At 45.4% G+C, this 22,500-nt stretch overlaps 1 protein-coding gene across 1 annotated transcript in view; it reads left to right on the forward strand.

The window, feature by feature from the left end:
* Nucleotides 1-22,500, forward strand: part of kcnq5b (potassium voltage-gated channel, KQT-like subfamily, member 5b) — a gene marked incomplete at its 5' end in the record, with an annotated part of 116,454 nt that overhangs the window by 88,560 nt on the left and 5,394 nt on the right. Inside the window, 8 exon segments of the mRNA XM_080854011.1 lie at nt 1,825-2,000; nt 3,830-3,955; nt 5,755-5,865; nt 5,979-6,074; nt 9,853-9,947; nt 11,490-11,519; nt 14,584-14,807; nt 21,211-21,319. Of these exon segments, the coding sequence (XP_080710137.1) occupies nt 1,825-2,000; nt 3,830-3,955; nt 5,755-5,865; nt 5,979-6,074; nt 9,853-9,947; nt 11,490-11,519; nt 14,584-14,807; nt 21,211-21,319 (967 nt within the window).

Below are 22,500 nucleotides of genomic sequence, written 5' to 3' on the forward strand. Positions count from 1 at the left end.
GGGTAATGGGCTGGAATGAGTTCAGCTCGAGCAGCCATTAATTAATACGGGAGTCCCACCTCAGTTGGTGGTTCACCAGCAGCGCTTTGCTTCCATGGTGCCTTGTGTGGTTGTGTATATGTGTGTGTGTGTGTGTGTCTGTGTGACTATCTATGTCTGTGTGTGTGTGTGGGGGGGGGGGGGGGGGGGTGGGGGTGGGCTGTGATCATCACATCACAAGACAAGACAAAAAATAAATGTTTTAGAATGGTAGTGACTCCTTGCAAATATTACTTCAGGTTTGAGTTACATCTGGCATGTTTCTCTGAAATGGAGAGGGTGTTGAGGCCACAGAACCAAGAGCAGGGAAGGGAGAGTGTAATTATTTCTTCTTCTTTCTTTACTTTTCTTTTCATTTTTCAGCCAGACACATAGAGTGGTTTGTGTTCTTTGAGGGTTTGGTGTTATCCTTCCAGTGGATGTGGTTTCATCCTGAACTTCCTTTGTCCTCTCTCTTGCCCCCCCCCCCCCTCTTTCGCTGGCTGAGAGAAAGAGGGGTGAGAGAAAGAGGAAGAGAGAGAAAAATGCCACAGCGCTTTTCCTTCATTTAAGTCTTTCTGTCAGTTTGTGCCTTGCATATTGTTTAATTTTTTTTCACTTTCTGTGTCTATTTCCTCTTCGTGTTTCGTTCTCTTTGGCTATCGTTCCATTCATCTCTGCCTCCCTGTCTTTCTCTCTCTTCATCTTTGTAACTTATTCTTTCAGTCGTCATGCAGTTTCACAAGAACAATGATCTATAATGTGTCACCTCGGAAAAACACAGTGAGACTGAGCCCAGGAGGTTTGACACCTCAGTGTATATGACTAAGGGAGGATATGTGTATGTGTGTAGATACATGTGTTTGTGTGTGTTTGTGTGTGTGTTTTGTGTATACTGTATCAGTGTTTGGGTACATATCAGCATGTGTGGTGTGTGTGTGTGTGTGTGTGTGTGTGTGTGTGTGTGTGTGTGTGACAGATACGCTATCACACTCGACCCGTTGAGACTCGTTGTCCTGGCTGCCGTGAGCGGCCTCCTCACCATGCTGAAGGGGGGAAAGTAGATGTGATTCATACGCATGTAACCTTCAGCTCGACTGGACCTTTAAAGCCCCTGAACGCGCAGCAAAATAACGCTTTGAGAGAGAGAGCACAGATGAGGGCCCTTGCCTGGCCACGAATAGCCGAGCATGTAGGCGGAAGTTAGGATATAATTTGCCCTCGTTGGCTGTATTGGATTCAAATGTTCCCGGTTCATGGATAAACCGCACACAAAAGCACAGAGGATGAAAATATCAAATATGGCTTTTATTATGGGTTAAAAAAACCTGTTGTCTAAATCACCTCTGGAGTATGGCCAGAAGAAGAAGAACAGAACAAGCAGCTCCGCAGCTTTGCTCAGAATCGTGTTCTTTTCTTCTCTTTTTTCATCTTCAGTTTACATTACAGGGCCTTCTCTTCTCTTCTCTTCTCTTCTCTTCTCTTCTCTACTCTTGTCTTCTCTTCTCGTCCCTTCTCCTCTCTTCCCTTCTCTTCTCTTCTCTCCTCTTCTCTTCTCTTCTCTTCTCTTCTTCTCTTCTCTTTTTTCTCTTCCCTTTTCTTCTCTTCTCTTCTCTACTCTTCTCTTCACTGAATACTTCTCTCCTCTCCTCTCCTCTCTTCTCTACTCCTCTTCTCTTCTATGATCTCTTCTCTTCTGTCATCTCTTCTCTGCTCTGCTCTGCTATCCTCTTCTATTCTCACTTCTCCTCACTTCTCTTATTTTCTCTTCTAATCTCATCCCCTCTTCTCTTCTTCCCTCCCCAGACATCATCGTGCTCATTGCCTCGGTTGCCGTGGTGTCGGCCGGCAGCCAAGGCAACATCTTTGCCACGTCGGCGCTCCGCAGCCTGCGCTTCCTGCAGATCCTGCGGATGGTGCGGATGGACCGCCGCGGAGGCACCTGGAAGCTGCTGGGATCTGTAGTCTACGCACACAGCAAGGTGGCACAAACCTCAGCTACACTGTGTCTGAGCAAACTACACTCACCACAATTCTCACAGACTGTTGCCTACCCAAAGTCATTGTAGGGGTGAACTGTATGTGTTCCTGCTGGTCTACTGCTAGAGCAGGGTGTTAGCAGTGCCAAGATCATGGGTTTTGGTTTCCATGGAGTACAAACACTGAAAAAAAGCATCTGCTAAACGCTTAAGTGTAAATGTCATGTCTGGGACACACACACTAAGAAAGCCTCAAATGTATTTGATGAGTCTCTTCTGAAGAGAAATAGCAGACCTATAATGATCCAGGCCTGGCTTGAGAAAGCACTCTCAGTGAGCAGTGGGTCATTGGATGTGTCACTTCGCTCGCAAGCGGTAGCTCTTAAACCAGCAGGCATGTTGAAAGATGAACTCTTAAGGAGCCTGCCTTACCGTCTGTCTGTCTGTCTTTTACCTTGAGTTCTCTGGGTACTGGTATGACAATGTAAGCAAACAGAAGGTGTCCTTAAATGGTCTGGAAAAATGCCCCCCCCCCCCCCCCCCACCCCTACCTTGGAGGATCAGCCTGGGTTGTAACACCTCAGCACAGAACAGAGCAGGAAAGCCAGCTGAGTCTCACCCCTATTTATCATCCCCTAACCCCAGCGCTGACTACACCGCAGATATACCCCCCCCCCACTTAACTCCCCACCCCCACACCCCCCTTTCTCCTGAAAGCAGTACACAGAGGTTAGACTGGCTGGCCTGCACCAGGAGTGTGTCTGCACTGTGGTCTGTCACTTTTTATGTGTGGCTTTTTAAACCCATCCTCTGGACTCAGCCATTGGGGCTCCTGGCGTGTTGTGCGTCTTGACATTTTTTTTTTTGTGAGGACATTCATGCCTTGTGAGGACATTTTGCTTTTGCCTATCTGTTTTGGACCCTGCAGCAGCATCCTGATTGTAAATCCTGAGTGTTTTGTGTAGACTAGGCTCACCACTATAGGCTCTGCTGAATGCCTCTTCATGAATTTGTAGGCGTACATTTATTCATTCCGTGATAGCGGATGGAGGTATCAGTTGATGACAGGATTTGTTTGTATGTATGCAAGTTCTTCTGCTTGCCTCTGCTCTCACTCCGGTGATTGCCTGGCAGCGGTGATTGTGTTCCAGGAATGAACAGTAATCTCCGCTATTATCTGGTGGGGGTGAGGAGGAGACGGGCGGGGGTGGGGGTGTAGGATTACGGAGTGGTGGGGAGGAAAAACATATTCAGTTTTGGGGATTAATCCCACTCTGACGAGACAGGAGCTAAACTGGAAGTTGTCCAATCCTGGCACTGGATATCCTGCATCAGTATGTGTGTGGGGGGTGAGGTAAGGTGACAACAATGAAGAGATTGGAGAGGTCAGGGCCTCGCAGAGTTCACAGAGAGGTCAGGCGTAGGGAACTGCTATTGGTGCCCACATTGGTGCCAGAGCAGATCTGACCAGGGCAGTGGAGTTTCCGAGGGTGTGCTGTGTTTAAAAGTAAGCTTGGTTCTCATGTTGAAATACACTGTGGGATAGAATATGGCTGAGATGAACCCACACTTTGAGAAAATGCCAGGACTTGCAATATACAGATCCAAAGTGTGATGTTATTAATAAATTGTGGAACTACATAGTCACCTCCAGCAATCTCGGTAACATTAACCAAACTTAAACACCTCAATAGTGGCCTGGCTTGGCCTGTGAATCTTTGAGTCCACTGGAAACTCAGAATATCAGAATACTCCAGAAGTGATACTGAATGATGACAAGAAAAATAAGCTGCTAACACCACTGGATTTCACCGGTCCTTTGTGTTGCGTAGGAGCTGGTAACCGCATGGTACATCGGGTTCCTGGTGCTCATCTTCTCCTCATTCCTGGTCTACCTGGTGGAGAAAGAGCTGAACACGGAGTTTGCCACCTATGCGGACGCTCTGTGGTGGGGCACGGTAAGTTACCAGTTCCAGTACCCAACCCCCCGCCCCCCTATAGACCTGCTCTGTGGTGGGGTACGGTGAGTTACCATCCCTGTACCCCTCTATAGACCTGCTCTGCCCTGCTCCCCCCCCCCCCTTCTAAAGATCTGTCATTATTTCCTAACTATAACAGATTTGGAGTGTCTGTTTATTTACTTCATTATTTATTCATTTATGGAACACTAAGGCACTTTCTCTGGCTTCATTGATCTTCACCTTGTTTGCGGTACGGAGAGGGATAGATCAAGTGACAGAGAGTGAGAGCGATAGATAGATAAAGCGACAGCGAGAGAGAGAGAGGGAGAGAGAGAGAGAGAGAGAGAGAGAGGATTTAAAACTCCCTGGCTCCATAAACATAAGTGCGGGGCTCTATAATGCGGGGGCATTCTCCCCCAGATGGGGACTGATGGCGGCGGGGGCCTCGGAGCGACGAGCCATTCCTGTGACACACGGCTGGGCCCGACTCCGCAGATCCTAAATCAATGAGAGTCATTTATGGCCTCGCCAGGTCATTACACACACTCACACACATCCACATGCGCACACACACATACGCACAGAGCGGGGGAGAAAAAAAAAGGGGGGGGGGGGGTTCAGCAGAGGTCATACACACACAAGTTCAAACACATATGTACCGGTCATTACACATACTCACACTCACACACACACGCACACACACAAACACACACACACACACACACACACACACACACACACACACACACACACACACACACACACACACACACACACACACACACACACACACACACACACACACACACACACACACACACACACACACAACACGCGCAAGAAAAGGGAGGGTTCAGCGGAGGTCAGAGAGGAATGGTTAAAAAGCCAAGGATTTATTTTACACACACACACACACACACACACACACACACACACACACACACACACACACACACACACGCACACACACACACACACACACACACACACATTTACTCGCATAGACACACACACATTTTGTGCAAACAGGCACATGAGAAGTGAACACATACCGTGACGCATTAAAAGGCTCATATACAGTTATACACACACACACACACACACACACACACTTGGGTTCCAGTCCGTGACAAAAAGAAGTGCACCACAAACAGGCCACAAATCAAAGCGCAAGTAATGGCTGCATTATCTTGACAGATTCAGGCTGAGATGCTTTTTCCACTGCTGCTCTCTTTCTCTCTCTCGCTCTCTCTATCTCTCTCTCATCTATCCCTCTCTCTGTCCATCTCCTTCGCTCTCTCTGAAAAATAAAAATAGCCCTGGCCTGTCATTAAGCCAATGGCTCTTAATATCACTACATAATAATGTCATATCCAGGTCACACAAGGTAACTAAGTAGTAATAAAACATATACTTTTTTCAAGCCTACAACTTATCATCATTTTCGACTTCGGCATTCATGTCTTGTGAGGACAATGCCCAGAATGCCTGTCTGTTTTGGACTGTGCAGCAGATCCTGATTGTGTGTCCTGATTGTTGTGTGTAGATTACGCTCACCACTATAGGCTACGGGGACAAGACGCCTAAGACGTGGACGGGCCGCATGCTCTCTCAACTTCATTATTCTCAAAATTCTGATCCTTTACTTTTGTATTAACAGCATTTACTTTTTTTACTTTTTACTTTTACTTTCAATACTTAAGTAGTAGTTTTCCAGTAATGTATCTGTACTTTTACTCAAGTATGGCTTTTGAGTACTTTATACACCACTGGTGTATCCTGATTGTTTGGTGTAGATTACGCTCACCACTATAGGCTACGGGGACAAGACGCCTAAGACGTGGACGGGCCGCATGCTCTCCGCCGGATTTGCACTACTGGGGATTTCGTTTTTCGCCCTGCCCGCGGTGAGTCTGCACACGCTCCCCTTGCCCATGTCAGATCACGCTCACCCCTCAAGTCTTCCACCCTGTCCTCGGTGCTGATCCGCCATCTCTCTGAACCACATCTTTGTGTTCAGGGAATCCTGGGGTCCGGCTTTGCCCTGAAGGTGCAGGAGCAGCACCGCCAGAAGCACTTTGAGAAGAGAAGGAATCCAGCTGCCTGCCTCATTCAGGTAGGAGCACAGGCGCACACACACACGCACGGACACACACACACACACACACACACACACACACACACACACACACACACACACACACACACACACACATACACACACACACACATACACATATACACTCAAAATACACACACAGACACTCACACACAGACATACCCTCACAATTCACACACACATACACATACACACACACACACACACACACACACATACACACACACACACATACACATATACACTCACAATACACACAGACATACACTCACAGTACACACACACACATACATTCACAATACACACACATTTACAATACACACACACATACATTCAATTGCAGTACACACACACAGACACACACACACAAACATGTACACACATACACACACACATATACACTCAAAATACACACACAGACACTCACGCACAGACCTACCCTCACAATACACACACACATACACATACACTCACAATACACACATACACACACACACACACAAACACACACACATATACACTCACAATACACACAGACATACACTCACAGTACACACACACACATACATTCACAATACACACACATTTACAATACACACACACATACATTCATTTGCAGTACACACACACAGACACACACACACAAACATGTACACACACACACACACACACACACACACACACACACACATACACACACACACACACACGCAATACACTCACAATACACACACACATACATTCACTTGCAGTACACTCACAAACACACGTACACACATGTACACACACACACACACACACATATACACTCACAATACACACAGACACTCACACAAAGACATACACTCACAGTACACACACAAACATACATTCACAATACACACACATGTACAATACACACACACATACTTTCACTTGCAGTACACACACACAGACACACACGCACACACATGTACACACATACACACACACACACACAATCACACACACACGCACATACACTCACAATACACACACACATACATTCTCTTGCAGTACACTCACAAACACACGTACACACATGTACACACACACACACACACACACACTCACAATACAAACACAAACACACACACAACCACAACCACTCACAATACACACAAACATATATGCACTTGCAGTACACACACATACACATATTTTACTTCCTTATTTGATTTCACAATGCAAAATAAATAAACGTAAGGACACAAATTAAGCAGATGCATTAACTGCTCAAACATGATTCAAACATGTGACACAGTCAGCAGTGATCAAACAGCAGCACAACAGATCTTATGGGTACACACAGCACCTTCTGTTTCAAATCTGGCCATCCAATTATTAACACACACACACACACACACACACACACACACACACACACACACACAATACACAAACATACATCTACTCACAATACATACACACCTCATTATTTTATTTTGTATTATTGACCCCTTGAGCAAAATTAGCTCTCTACATATCCGTTGGCAGTGAACACATACACACACACACACACACACACACACACACAGTGAGCACACAGCCACAGCACACAAGGACCAGTTGGGGGGTAAGTGTCTTGCTCAGGGGATTCAGCCAGTGGTCTATGGGTATCAATCTTGCGTCTCTAACCCTTAGACCGCGGCTTGCCTTTCATTACAACAGAATAGGTGACTCAGGAATAGAAGTTGGTCTATTGGAAATGCAGGGAAAATTGCAGGACTGCATTTGCAGAAAAAAAAATGTGACAGAAGTTAACTGTCCTTCCTGGAAATTCAATTTTAGGTGTGAATTGAATGGGAGAATAAAGAAATAAATTCTAGTTATTATAGTGGCTCTGTTGAGAACTGGAGTGAATTTTGAATAAGGGGGTTGGAAAAGCGGACTTTTTTCATTTGAAGACCACTTCAGAAATGAAGACAAAGAACTGAAGTAAGAATGACATCTTAGACCGAGAGCCCAACCCTGTGGCTGTCTTTAGTCGGTCATCTAAGCCACGCTGCATTGTCACGGCTTACTAAACACACATTAGCCAAAGGAACAGAGTTAGCTGAAGTTATCCATAATCATCTTTGAGAAAAAAGAATGTTTTTTTCAAGTAAAATGAAAAGTCAAAGGGTTTTTGGAACAGGAGGATGAACATGGCTTAGTGTTAGTGGTTCTAAGGTTCCTCCACATGAAGGCCATAGCAAAGCCTGTAAGCCCTCCTCTCATCTCTTCTCCTCTCCCATGTCCTCCTGAACCACGCCATTTAAGGTCGCAGACTTTGTTGCAGTTTTTCCTCACTGTTTTTTGAGGACAAGGTGGTTACCATTTTCTGTTTTTTTTCTGCGAATCGTTTTCTTTGCCTGAACGAGGAATGTCCGTGAAGGGTCGCCATTGGCAGGGAATCACCGTAAGTTTAACTTCAAGGAAAGAAGGCAATGAAAGAGGATTGTCAGTTCCCGTAACATTCACTAAATCACCACAAATTCAATTACTTTAAATGGTAACTGAAGACAAGAATTAGAAATATGTTAGGAGAAAGTTGACCTTTTTAAGCCGTGCGACGCCTACACTCTCACCAGACTCACAACGGGGTGGTGTTCATTTGCTGTGCATTTTTGTAATGATCCGTTGCTGTAGTTGCTGTGCACACAAAAACATGCCGAAGGCCTTGGAATAATGGTGAATCGGAGGGAAGAAACCCCTTTTGGTATAGTTTATTACAAACACAGGCAGTGGTGCTGATTTATCTGTACTGCCTGTTGATCCCAGGCCATTACTGCAGCGCTAGCGCTTCACGATGTTGCTTCAGAACGGGTCTCATTTGGATTTCCCCTGTGTCTCCTGTGTTCTGAAGCCAGGCACAGCTCTCCAATAATCAAGAAATGATGATGAGGATTTTTTATGCCTTTGTGTAGGTGTGCGTCTGTGTGTGTGTCTGTGTGTCTCTGTGTGTGTGTGTGTTTATACATACAGTATGCCTGTATGTTTCATAGCGTGGTTGGGTTGTTGTCTTAATGATGTATGTTTGTGTATTATGTGTGTGTGTGTGTGTGTGTGTGTACGTTAATGTGTTTGTTTTAGTGTTGAGTGTGTGCGTGTGTGTGTGGGTGATGTGTGAATGTGAGAATCTGTCAGTGTCCCACTGCATGTTGTCCCCACATGCACCCCAAACCTCAGCCTCTGCACCCCCCGCCCCCACCCCACATCACACGCACACACACATGCACAACTCATCATCTGTCCACTCTTCTGACCCACCTCACCACTCCGACCCCCACGGCTCTCTTCCACTGCCTCCCCTCCCCCACCCCCACCCTCTCTCCCAGGCTGCGTGGCGTTGCTACTCCACCGACGGTAGCCGGCCCTACCTGGGGGCAACGTGGAGGCACTATGAGGGAGCCCTGCCCTCCCTAAGGCATGTATGGATGCCTGTGCACCGACGTGACACCAACCGCCCCTCCCCCACCCCCCAACTCCAACCACTCCTCCTTCTGCTACCCCCCCCCCCCCCCTCTCTCTCTCCGTCCCCTAAAAAGCTGCAACTGGTGATGTTTTTTGTTACTAATCTGTTTTGTTTTTTTGTGTTTCCACCCCCCCCCCCCCCTCTATTTTTCCCTTTCTATACAATTATTTTCCTTTCTTTTCTTTTTATTTATTCCCTCCTACATTCCTTCCTACATTTTTTGTTTGTTTGTTTGTGTGTTTGTTTTGTTCCCCCTCCTCCCCGTTCTCTTGGTTCTGTCTGTGTACTCTCTGCATGCAGTGTGTTTGGCGCAGCTATGCGGCTGATGAGAACTCGGTTTCCGTAGCTACCTGGAAGCCTCATTTGAAGGCGTTCCATACCTGCAGTCCTACAAAGTAGGTACAACCTCTCTGGCAGCTGGTGTCGTATTTGGTGTCTGTGCACATTTGTCTGTGCACATTTTCCCCGTCTTCCACCATGAACTATCTGTCCTCCATCTTCCTTTAGTCTTCTTTTACATCTGTTCTTTCTCTGTCTATTTCACCATCTATGAGTCCATCCGTCTAATTCCTGTGGTTTCCTTCAAATCTCTTCAACGTATGGATATGTAAAGCGTTATCCATTCATTCGGTCAATCTTCATTCCCTTCCACCTCTGTTTTCATATAGAATATAGAATAGAATAGAATATATATTTATTTGTCATTGCACAAGTGCAAGGAAATTGAGGTGGCAGCTCTCAGACTTCAGTGCTATTGAAAAGTAAAAAACAAAAACAATACAAATATATACAATATAACTATACAGATTTACACTATAAATACTCAACTTAAGTAAAAACAAGTACAAAATAAATTTTAAAAAAGACATATTACACATCATAGAGACAAATACAGGTCAGTTTTGTGCATATGTATAGAGTATACCCACTTCTCCAGGGACCACTACACCACTGGTTCACAGCCATCAAAAAGACAGATATCATCCAGGCTCCACCTCCAGGATAACCACATATAACCACATAGATAAAGGGCAATGTTTGATTGGTCAAAACGAAATAACTAAAGAGGCTGAAGCTTCAATATGCAACAGTTCTTCCCTACTGTATTAGCTCCTTTTTTAGATTGTGGTCATTAGCAGACTGAAGGAATTGAATTGGAGCCTGGAAATATTGGAAAAGCCATCTGTTGATTTTACACACATGCTAAAATATTCACATACACACACACTCACGCGTTGAAACGCCTACACAGAACTTGGAATATGATTACGAGTATGCGCGGATATTTTAATTGTGCCATGCATATTGTTGTTGGGTTAGCGTTCGCTAATTTGCAGTCCCACAGACCATATGTCAATATACTCACACCTCTCTGCCTTTATATTTGTGTTGCTTCTGTGAGGTGCATGTCAGCTTTTTGTGGCCAGGATTCCCTTATTTGACTGTGCTGGTTTTGCATGTGGTTAAGTCCTGCGTTTGATGCCCAGTCTCTTGAAATCTTTTTGGAGTCAACAACAGAGGTGAAACTACCAGGTCCAGGGGAGAAGTTCTCCATTTGTGTTTTGTCTTAAAATAATAGTTCTTCAGAAATAATTCTTGAATCTGAAAACAGGACCAAAGAGTGAAATTAAAAGGTTTAAATCAGTTATTTTGCACTGGCATTGGAACCAAAATAATGAAAGTTCAGAACTTGCCGCCTACAAACAATCCATTCCCGATCAATCCTGATCTGGACTCAATCAGTACTAGTCCTGCCCCAAAGGCAGCTACCAGTGAGGAACTCTTTTACCTCCTGGACCTGAGCAGTTCTTCCTGCTACCTGGCACTGTCTCTCACAGTGCCTCAGAGAACTAAATAGGGCCGGCTTTAGTATGAGAACTAACCTTGTGTTCTTCCCTCTCACTCCTCTCCACTCACCGCCTCATGCCCACCTGAAGGAAGGAACAGGGCGACCCATCCACAACAAGGTTTGTCATCTCAGTTCTTTTGTCCCTCTATCGGGTTGACTGTGAAATAAAGTGATATCATTGAAAACTAGTATCAACCTGTTACACTGTGCTGCACTACACTACACCTTCTATACAGTGACATGTATGGTAACATCACTGGTTATCAAACAGCTTTTCCTCATATCGCTATACTCGTACAGCTATATGTGTGATATTAGGACATTATTTTTATTTGTCGAAATATTATATGTAAATAAATATCAATATCTTTGATTTTATTGTATGTCATGAATTGTTTTGTATGCTTCCTATTCATTTGAATTCATTGTGAAAAGCGTAATGATTTGGTTGTGGAGGGCCGTGTTATTCTCTGTGTCTCTTGCGGCTGTCTCCCTCTGGCAAGAGAAGGTGCTGGAACACAACTCCTGTAGGTGCTAATGGATTCTCAGGGAGACCAGGGGCCGCCTTTCATAATGACTCCCAATGATTACCCATCAACATGGCCCGCCGAGGCTCTGAATCTATTCCATCCTCATTTAATTCTCTCTCTCTCCAACTCTCTCTTTTATCTCTCTCTCTCTTTCTCTCTCTCTCTCTCTCTCTCTTTCTCTCTCAAACACACACACACACACACATACAGACACTCTACAGATGAAGCATAATTGTGTTTTTTTTTCTCTCTGATGCAGTGCAATTTTGTCTGTGTATCACTTATCTGTCTCACAGGAATAATAGCGACTCAGTAATCAGTCAAGCTGATGGAGGATAGTGCTGTTGAAGTTATCTAACCCTTTACACAACAAATCAGCTAGTGAAATGAGAGCAAGACTGCAGATAGGCCAGAGATAGGCCACCGGTACCGCTACAGGGTACCGCTACAGGGTACCGCTACAGGGTACCGCTACAGGGTACCGCTACAGGGTACCGCTACAGGGTACCGCTACAGGGTACCGCTGTGCTCAGTGGTGTGTGTTGGATTGTATTGTTATCCTTTCTCTTAAGTAGTATTGGTGGCCTGTTGCCGCAGGAAAGATTGCAGAGTTTGATGTTACAAAAGCATAAAGGGTTTGCGGGGTTGTTCTAAAAGACCTGCGTGGAAGAGTGCGTCTGTGTGTGGGTGTGTGTGTGTGTGTTAGAGTGAGCTTTCACAGAGGATGACAGAAGGTGATGCAACACCATTGCTTCATGAATTGGTTAGAAGCAGCCCTTTTGACAGATACGAAGAGTGCTTGATGAGTGTGATAGGCACCCTAAGCACCCTCACTAACTCCCAGAATCCTTTCTGATGAATCACTGGGATGATTTCATCCAAACACCACAGTCGCCAGGCACTTGACTGTCCTCAACAACGTGGGCAGACTTTAAAAAAAGAAAGTCTGTCCACTTCTGCACTTCTGCTTTCGATCCCTGGGTTTGAGGAAACCACCCCCCCCCACACACACACACACACACACACACACACACACATCCCCCATGTCAGATTCAAACGGTTTCTCGTCAAAGTCTCATCAACTTCTCCTATTTTGACCATCACCAAAACATTTTTTTTTTATTATTCTGCTGAAGCTGATGTCTCTATGCATAGCACCAACCCCCTAGCATCATCAGCACATGCTATCATCAGCCACATCCCAGAGCCAAATCACACACCTGATTCCAAATCACACAGCTGATTCCAAATCGCACAGCCGATTATAATCTGATTGTAACTGCATAGGTTCTTCTTCTGCGTATTGTAATGTAAACAGGGATGAAAAAAGGTTTAGATGCATACATTATAGTACATGCTATACAGTATATCTTGATTGCACTGATGATGATGATGATGATGATGGCATTATGCCTCCTCCCATCTTCCCCCATCCAATAGTAAGGCGTTTAGTCGCAGGATGAAGGTCCTCAGGAGATATGTGCGACTCAACCATAGGTACCCAGCATCCTCTCTGTTCTGCCATTGCTGCCCCTGTTATAACAGGAATGTCCACTAACAATGTGCTGCCTCTGTGTTGTGTGCCGTGTGGGGACTTGTTTTTGAGAGAGAGAGAGAGAGAGAGAGAGAGAGAGAGAGAGAGAGAGAGAGAGAGAGAGAGAGAGAGAGAGATTTTGTGTAACAACTTTGGGTGGACATATTGAAGTTTTCTCTTACATTAACCAATCTGTGTTTGCCTGCTCAGGTGGTATTTTACGACCCCCTCCCTTATAGGTTGACGCTAGCACAGTTAGCAGTAAGGTCACACAGTGGGGGATGTTTTCTAAAAGAGCCTTGGATATTCAAAACCTTCATCTGCACCTGCAAGAAAAAAACGACCTTGCTTTTCAAGGACCACATGAAGAAAGAAAAAAAGTCCTCAATTCAATGAGCCACAAACTGTTTCATTATGATTAAGCAACTCACAGTGGGAATGCAGAGAGACATGATATTCCATGCGCTGCTAATCAAAAGGTAGCTCATAAAAATGGCATCAAATATTCAGGGGCCATCGCATCACCTCACTCTACCCCTGCCATGCGAGGCAATTCACAATAACAAAGCATCACTTCACTGTGTGTGTCGCCTTGGAGAAGAAAAGCCTTCTGAAGGCTTTAGAAGTGACACTTTGAATATCGCAGCCACCACTGACTATGAAAAAACATGAGTTTTGTCAGTTAGATATTTCACCTTTAAGAGGGTTTTAAGGGTATAAGACTGCACTCCACTTTGGCCCCTAACTGCTCAACCACCATCTGTTTAACACTCTCCATCCTAGCCCCTGCATGTTGCCCTCAGAAACCCTCTAGCATAGCGAGTCTGCCTGACAACAGCATGTTGCTCTGCCCTGCTATCATTGCTAGATCATAGGTTTGTCCTGTACCTCACTTCGGCGACATCTCACCAGTCAAGTGGGTTTAACTATGGTTATCAATTACTGACAAAGGAATGGTTGGTGGCTAATCTAACCAATGAGGGTCTTCTGTAGAAGTGCTTGTGTTTGTGAGCGTGGATGAATCCACCACACTAATGGACAAATGATAGCAATAAAAACACTCCTGAGCTTCCCCCCTCTCTCTCTCTCTCTTTCTTTCCCTCCCTCTCTCTGCACAGCGGTCAGAAGATGAGCTTCAAGGATCGCGTGAGGATGGCGAGCCCGCGGGGCCAGAGCATCAAGAGCCGTCAGACGTCCATGACGGACCGGCGCTCGCCGGGGGCCGAGATCGCCGGCGAGGGCTCCAGCCCGGCCAAGGTGCAGAAGAGCTGGAGCTTCAACGACCGCACGCGCTTCCGGCCCTCCCTGCGCCTCAAGAGCCAATCACGCCCCCCTACCGAGAGTGAGTGTCCCCCCCTCAACCCCCCCCACCCCCATCAGTGCTCCTCCAGTTTTATTGCAGTTGTGAAGCCTTCTTCACATAATGACACAGGTGAAGAGGCGTGCTGGAAGCATGGAAAGGCTTTCAGAACTACAGAGGGTTGGTCATTTGGAAGCAGTACAGAACTGTCTGTATGCTTTTGTACAATGATAACAATGTCTCTTTTCCGTCGTTCAGTTATTCGGTTTGTCTTTCTTCTGTCCATTCTCTCTCTTTCTTTCTTTCCCCCCTCCCTCCCTCCCTCCCTCTCACCCCCCACTGAGACTAAGTGCCTCACCCCCCACCCCTACCCCCACCTGTGCACCTCCCGCTATTGCACTCGTGGTGAAGACCTTATGCTATTACACTGCACTGAGCATACGGTTTGTACAACCTTTTCCTTCATAAAGAACCCATAAATAGTTGTATTCTTATTTGTTTAAGACCGTAGGATAGAGCACTGTTTTCTGGAAGCCAGATGTGAGTGTTCTTGGGACATGTATTTCACAGAGTGTTCTACAGCCGCGGAAAAAATTAAGAGACCACTTCAGAATTATCAGTTTCTCTGGTTTTACTATTTATTGGTATGTGTTAAAGTAAAATGTACATTTTTGTTTTATTCTATAACCTACTGGCAACATTCCTACCAAATTTCAAATAAAAATATTGTCATTTAGATCAATTATTTGCAGAAAAATGACAATTGGTCAAAATAGCAAAAAAGATGCAGTGTCTTCAGATCTCGAATAATGCAAAGAAAACAAGCTCATATTCATTTTTAAACTACACAATACTAATGCTTTAACTTAGGAAGAGATCAGAAATCAATATTTGGTGGAATAACCTTGATTTAAAATCACAACTTTCATGTGTCTTGGCATGCTCTCCACCAGTCTTTCACATTGCCGTTGGGTGACTTTATGCTACTCCTGGCGCAATAATTCAAGCAGCTCGGCTTCTTTTCATGGCTTGTGACCATCCATCTTCCTCTTGATCACATTTCAGAGGTTTTTTATGGGATTCAGGTCTCGAAATTGGGCTGGCCATGACAGGGTCCTGATCTGGTGGTACTCCATCCACACCTTTACTGGCCTGGCTGTGTGGCATGGAGCATTGCCCTGCTGGAAAAAACACTTCTCAGAGTTGGGGAACATTGTCAGAGCAAAAGGAAGCAAGTTTTTCTTCCGGGACAACGTTGTATTTTGCCTGGCTGAGGTTTGTAAAAGACCATAAGGATTGAACCAAAGCGGACTGGAGGGTCGTCTTGTTCGTCTTCTCTGATGAGTCCAATTTCACAGTAGGTGCAAGACTCTGTGGCTTGTAGGCCTCTCCAGGTCTCCGTCTAACCATCAGACGACCATGTGTTGGGCAAAGCTGAAAATTGGACTCATCAGAGAAGACGAACTAGAACCTGGCTGAGGTTTGTAAAAGACCATAAGGATTGAACCAAAGCGGACTGGAGGGTCGTCTTGTTCGTCTTCTCTGATGAGTCCAATTTCACAGTAGGTGCAAGACTCTGTGGCTTGTAGGCCTCTCCAGGTCTCCGTCTAACCATCAGAAGACCATGTGTTGGGCAAAGCTGAAAATTGGACTCATCAGAGAAGACGAACTAGAAGACCCTCCAGTCCGCTTTGGTTCAATCCTTATGGTCTTTTACAAACCTCAGCCAGGCAAAGTACAACGTTGTCCCGGAAGAAAAACTTGCTTCCTTTTGCTCTGACAATGTTCCCCAACTCTGAGAAGTGTTTTTTCCAGCAGGGCAATGCTCCATGCCACCCAGCAAGGCCAGTAAAGGTGTGGATGGAGTACCACCAGATCAGGACCCTGTCATGGCCAGCCCAATTTCGAGACCTGAATCCCATAAAAAACCTCTGAAATGCGATCAAGAGGAAGATGGATGGTCACAAGCCATGAAAAGAAGCCGAGCTGCTTGAATTCTTGCTCCAGGAGTAGCATAAAGTCACCCAACGGCAATGTGAAAGACTGGTGGAGAGCATGCCAAGACACATGAAAGTTGTGATTTTAAATCAAGGTTATTCCACCAAATATTGATTTCTGAACTCTTCCTAAGTTAAAGCATTAGTATTGTGTAGTTTAAAAATGAATATGAGCTTGTTTTCTTTGCATTATTCGAGATCTGAAGACACTGCATCTTTTTTGCTATTTTGACCAATTGTCATTTTTCTGCAAATAAATGATCTAAATGACAATATTTTTATTTGAAATTTGGTAGGAATGTTGCCAGTAGGTTATAGAATAAAACAAAAATGTACATTTTACTTTAACACATACCAATAAATAGTAAAACCAGAGAAACTGATCATTTTGAAGTGGTCTCTTAATTTTTTCCGCGGCTGTATATACCATGGGAAAACTGGTAGTGATAGTGATGGTACATAGCAGTGAATGACAGTGGTGGTGATGAAGATAATGAAGGTCGACGCTGAAGACATGATCTGTGCAAGAAGCGCTGAAATTGGATAGTCAACCCCCCTAGGCTTCACTTTGAGGTGGTGTCTGTGGCCGATGATGAAGATGTGTGTGTCTGTGTGTGTCTGTGTGTGTCTTTGTGTGTATCTCTCTTTGGTTGTTTAGGTCAAAGGTAAAGGGTTAACCATAGCTTGGGATGGCATCTATGCACTCCATGATCGAGATCTATTGTAAAAACCTTTAGACACACATGGGTGCACAAACACAGACACACACACACACACACACACACACACACACACACACACACACGCACACACACAGGCTTTAATGTTCTCTATTTCACTATGTCTCGCTAGAATGTCCTCCTTGGGCCCCAAGGCCAGCAATACTCATGGAAAGGCAACCCAATGTGCTTAAACAAGCAGACCTCCACAAACAGCACAGCATAGGCACGGTTTACTCCCCCCTGTCCCACGCTTCCTGCTGGGAGAACGAGGGGTGAGAGGGCAGAGAGAGAGAGAGAGAGAGGCACTCCTGTTCTCTGGGAGGCTAACAGATGACAAGTAAGGCCTCATTTGTTTGTCGTTTGTTTTAGGGATGCATCCAGAGGTGTTATGCGAAGGAGACAAATCACTTACGGGAAAATGAATGGGGGAAATAAGAGGGGGAATCCGTAACGCTTAAACATGTCGGATTTGTGACGGGAGGTCCTGCCCTGTGTTAAAAAGAAGCAATAACGTTGTTGGAAACGGCATAACTGACGTTTCGCCTCTCCTGCTCGCTCTGTGTATTTCAACTGTTGCCATAGTAATAGCCACACCGCATGCACAGTTATGTCAACATGCAGAATAAAGTCTTCTTTAGCTTTATCTGAGCGGTTGGGGGAAACTTTGCTCACACCATTTATGTCAGATTCACGCAGATTCACGCAAATGTACATTTAATGTCTATTCGACCATCCTATGCGAAGTTAGGGAGTTATCTCTCCCCATTCATTTATATAGGAGCCTGATAGGAGGCTTGCTGGCCCGAAATAGCTGCACAGAGGTGTTGCTAAGATGGCGTCCGAATGGCAAGACTTGCCCATAAGGACTTTGATGTATCACTGTAGGGGCAGGGATGGCAGTTCAGTCTCTGGAGACAACATTGTATTAGTGGAGAAGTTGTTATTGGGTGTGTGTGTGTGTGTGTGAGTGTGTCTGAGAGTATGTGAGTGGGTATGAGTGTGTGTCTGTTTGAGAGTGTGAGTGTGTACGTATGTGTGTGTGAGAGAGAGGGTGAGAGTGTGCTTGTGTGTATGTGGCCGTGTTTCCCGATTCACACTCAACAAGACAAACCTCAATGGGGACGACGAAAAAGGGGACATTTGTTGTGTGTCTTGCCCTGTTTGCGTCCACAAACTGCTACGTGTGCATCTCCGCTCTTCACCACCACCTCCCCTCCCCTGACACCAGTCGACCTCCCCACTACAACACAAGAAGCACATTTCATTTCTCTTGTGACACAAACCCCGCCAAAGCTACACACACAAAAAAAACCTTGAGTGAGCATCTGCTGATGTTGAGGTACTCTGAAGCACGCTCTCTCTCTCCCCCCCTCTCTCCCTTTCTCTCCCTCTCTCCCTCTTTCTCTCTCTCCCTCTCTCTCTCCCTCTCTCTCTTGAATAGCCTTTTGGGGAGGATTTACTGCCAGTGCTGAGGTGACACGCTGGTCGACCGGCCCGTCAGCTACGCTTCATTTCTCAGGGAATTAGCGCACCCTCTGTGTGATAGCTGCCACTAACGCGTGGCCATAGATAACCTTTAGATTGAGAAGAGTTGCACTGGGGGGTGGGGGTGGGGGGGTTAAGTGCTTGACTCTGCATTTGAAACACACACAGAGGCAGACACGCACATTCACGTGTGCACACACACACACACACCCACACACACACACACACACACACACACACACACACACACACACACACACACACACACTGACTCATACATTCACACAAACAGACAGACACACACACACACTCTCTTTGTCTCTCACACACACACACACTTCGGCCAGCCTCTGGCTATAACTCTCATGAAACTCGCCCGTAAAAGTGTGGGCGCAGCACGACAAATGTGCCCCATTAGCAGTTTCCTGCAGCCAGAAAAGGTCCTTATCTATCATGGGAGTGAGCGGACACCACTTGCCTCTCAGCACCGTCTCTCTCTTTCTCTCTCTCTCTCTCTCTCTCTCTCTCTCCCTCCCTCTCTCTCTCTCTCTCTCTCTCTCTCTCTCTCCCTCTTTCTCTCTCTCTCTCGCTCTCTCTACTCTTTTCCTCTCTATGTGTTTATAAAGCTCTCTATCTTTGTCTCTCTGTGTTTTTATCTCTCTCAAACATTCTAGTGCTACACACACACCAAAATTGGGGGCCGAAATTGAAGCAGGTTGTGCGTGTGTGTGTGTAATGAAATGGGCATTTCATTATGTGGGTAACTAAATTCTACATGAATGTCCAAACCTACCCATTGGCTGTCGTAGCCTCTTCACAACCAGAATGCGTGCTTCAGAACAATATTATTATAGTTTCATGCGACCAAAACTGTCAAACTGGCTTTCTTAGTCATAGATGTGAAAAGAGACTAAATTTCAGCTGGTTTTGATCGATATCGCAGAAAAGTGCATTGTGAATACATAGAAGGACCATGGGTTTTATAGTTGGGCCTTCAATGATGGTATAGTTTTTTTGTGGCAAGAAAACAAACAGTTGTGTGTGGGTGTGTCTGGGATGTGAATCTCAAAGAAAATTGTAATCGTTGTAGCATTTAAACGCCCACTTTCTTAAGTATTTTGAGAGAAAAGGACTGCATGGTTTACTTGCTACCATAGTTCATTTTTGAAGCCATATTACATAACAAATAACATAGGGCTACCCTATACTTAATCAGTCTACTAATAATGTAGATTATTTTCAAAGCAATGCGACTACTAGACGACTTAAATCCTAGGCTATGTATCATAGCCCATTTGTCGATATCAGTGGAACGTCTTTTGGGGGCGAACAGAACGTACCCAGCAAAAGTGAATGACTTCCCCTGCCTAAGATTGCTAGCATTCACTGACAGGCACGTTGCATCAGACTGATCCAGAGAAGGTTTCGGCCACTGATGATTACGGTAGATTACGCCCGCCGGGTAAAAATAGAACAATCTGATCACCACGATGTGTCTGACAACCAAAATTAGATTTAAACTAATGTGGTCATGAATGGGGGCGGACCTCAGACTGTAGCTTCACAGAGAACAAAACAATATTGAATCAAATGTGTCAGATCTCATCCCACTGTTTAGTGAGAACAGGTCAGAAGCATTCGGAATTTGGGAATCAGATGAATCCATAAAATATACAACTAAGATATAGTTTATCCGTTATTTGGATCATTTGATTTATTTGTTTAGGGAGTGGGGTTGGAGGTGGGGACATCTGCTGGTATTGTCCTCGTTTATTTCTGCCGCCCTTTCCCACGACGCACACAACTGGGGTATGATTATTGGCAGCACATTAAGAAGATATAATGCTACAGCCAGTGAGGGTTAGATAATTTATATATTTCATTTATTCTTGTTCTTTCTCTGTCATTCTTCTGTCTTTTCCCTCTCTCTCTCTCTCTCTCTCTCTCTCTCTCTCTCTTCCACTGTGTCTCTCTTTTTATTTCTCTCGCTCTCTCTGTCCCTCTCTGTCTCTCTCTCTTTCCCTCGCTCTCTCCCTCTCAATCTCTCTCCCTCACTTTTTCTCTCTCTTTCTTTCTTTCCCTCTCTTTCCTGAAATCCAACACAGCTCTTTGGTGGAATCAAGATCAAAAGATATGGGACACTTGTTGTTACCTAATTCATGTTTTAATGTTTATTTTAGATCGTTTTTAATGTTTATTCTAAATGAAGGGATTTTCAAGGCTGTCGTGCTTCTCTCATAGGTGAGACTACCATGTCAGCGGACGACGCTTTTGACGAAAGGAGCTGCCACTGTGACATCACAGCAGAGGACATGCTCCCCCCCATTAAATGTGTCATCAGAGCTGTCAGGTGAACGACTTCACAACACACACACACACACACACACACACACACACACACACACACACACACACACACACACACACACACAAAGGTCTCACGAAAACACACACTTACACACTTTTGCGTCAAACTAAAATGTGCATGTGTGTGTGTGTGTGTTTAGCATATGTGACTGAAGGCACACATTCACACACACTGATGCACACACAAAGTCTCACGCAAACACATAGACAGAATTTACAGTGGCAGTTGTATACCCTCTGAATGACCCTAGGTTTTCTTCTGCATGTCTACATGCCTACTCGGAAGTGTACAGATATGTGTGTGCGTGTTTGTTTGTGTGTATGTGTAGTCACATATGTAGCCTGAACACACGCACACAACTGTACACTTCTGAGTAGGCATAAAGACATGCAGAAACAAATCTACACTCTGAATGAACCCTAGGATTTCTCTTACATGTCCGTATGCCTGTTCAGAAGAGTTAGTAAGTGTGTTCAGGCTATATGACTAAAGGCGCACACACACACACACACACACACACACACACACACACACATAAGTCATTTCCCCATGTTTGTGAGGAACTCCTGACTGGTGACCCTGTGTGGGTCCTGCCCTACAGTGCTGTGACTGAGTGACTGAGTGGGCAGAGGAAGAGCCCAGGGCTCACAGCAGTACCCCCCAGCAGTACCCCTCAGCCCCCCAGCAGCACCCCTCAGCCCCCTAGCAGCACCCCTCAGCCTCCCAGCAGCACCCCTTATTCTCTCAGCCTTGCAGTCTCTCGCCCCCCAAGGCGCCAGGGTTGTTTTCCACTGCTGCCTGTCAGTCAAAACACAGGCCCTGTATAAGCATAGTATTGAGCTGCAGGGAAGTTCTGTTGGTCACGCACACACAGCATGCACACACATACACACACTCACTCACTCACACAAGCACTCACACAAACACACCCTGTCTCTCACACACACACACATACACACACACAAGCTAGAAGATCAAGGTGAGTTTGGGTCTGTGGGAGAGAGTGCTGCAGTAGTGAGAGAGATGGTGTGTGTGTGTGTGTGTGTGTGTGTGGGTGTGTGTGTGTGTGTGTGTGTGTGTGTGTGTGTGTGTGTGTGTGTGTGTGTGTGTGTGTGTGTGTGTGTGTGTGTGAGAGAGAGAGAGAGAGGGAGACGCTCTAAAAT

The sequence above is a fragment of the Sprattus sprattus genome (assembly GCF_963457725.1).
Source record: "Sprattus sprattus genome assembly, chromosome: 1".
In the NCBI taxonomy this organism is placed as follows: domain Eukaryota; kingdom Metazoa; phylum Chordata; class Actinopteri; order Clupeiformes; family Clupeidae; genus Sprattus; species Sprattus sprattus.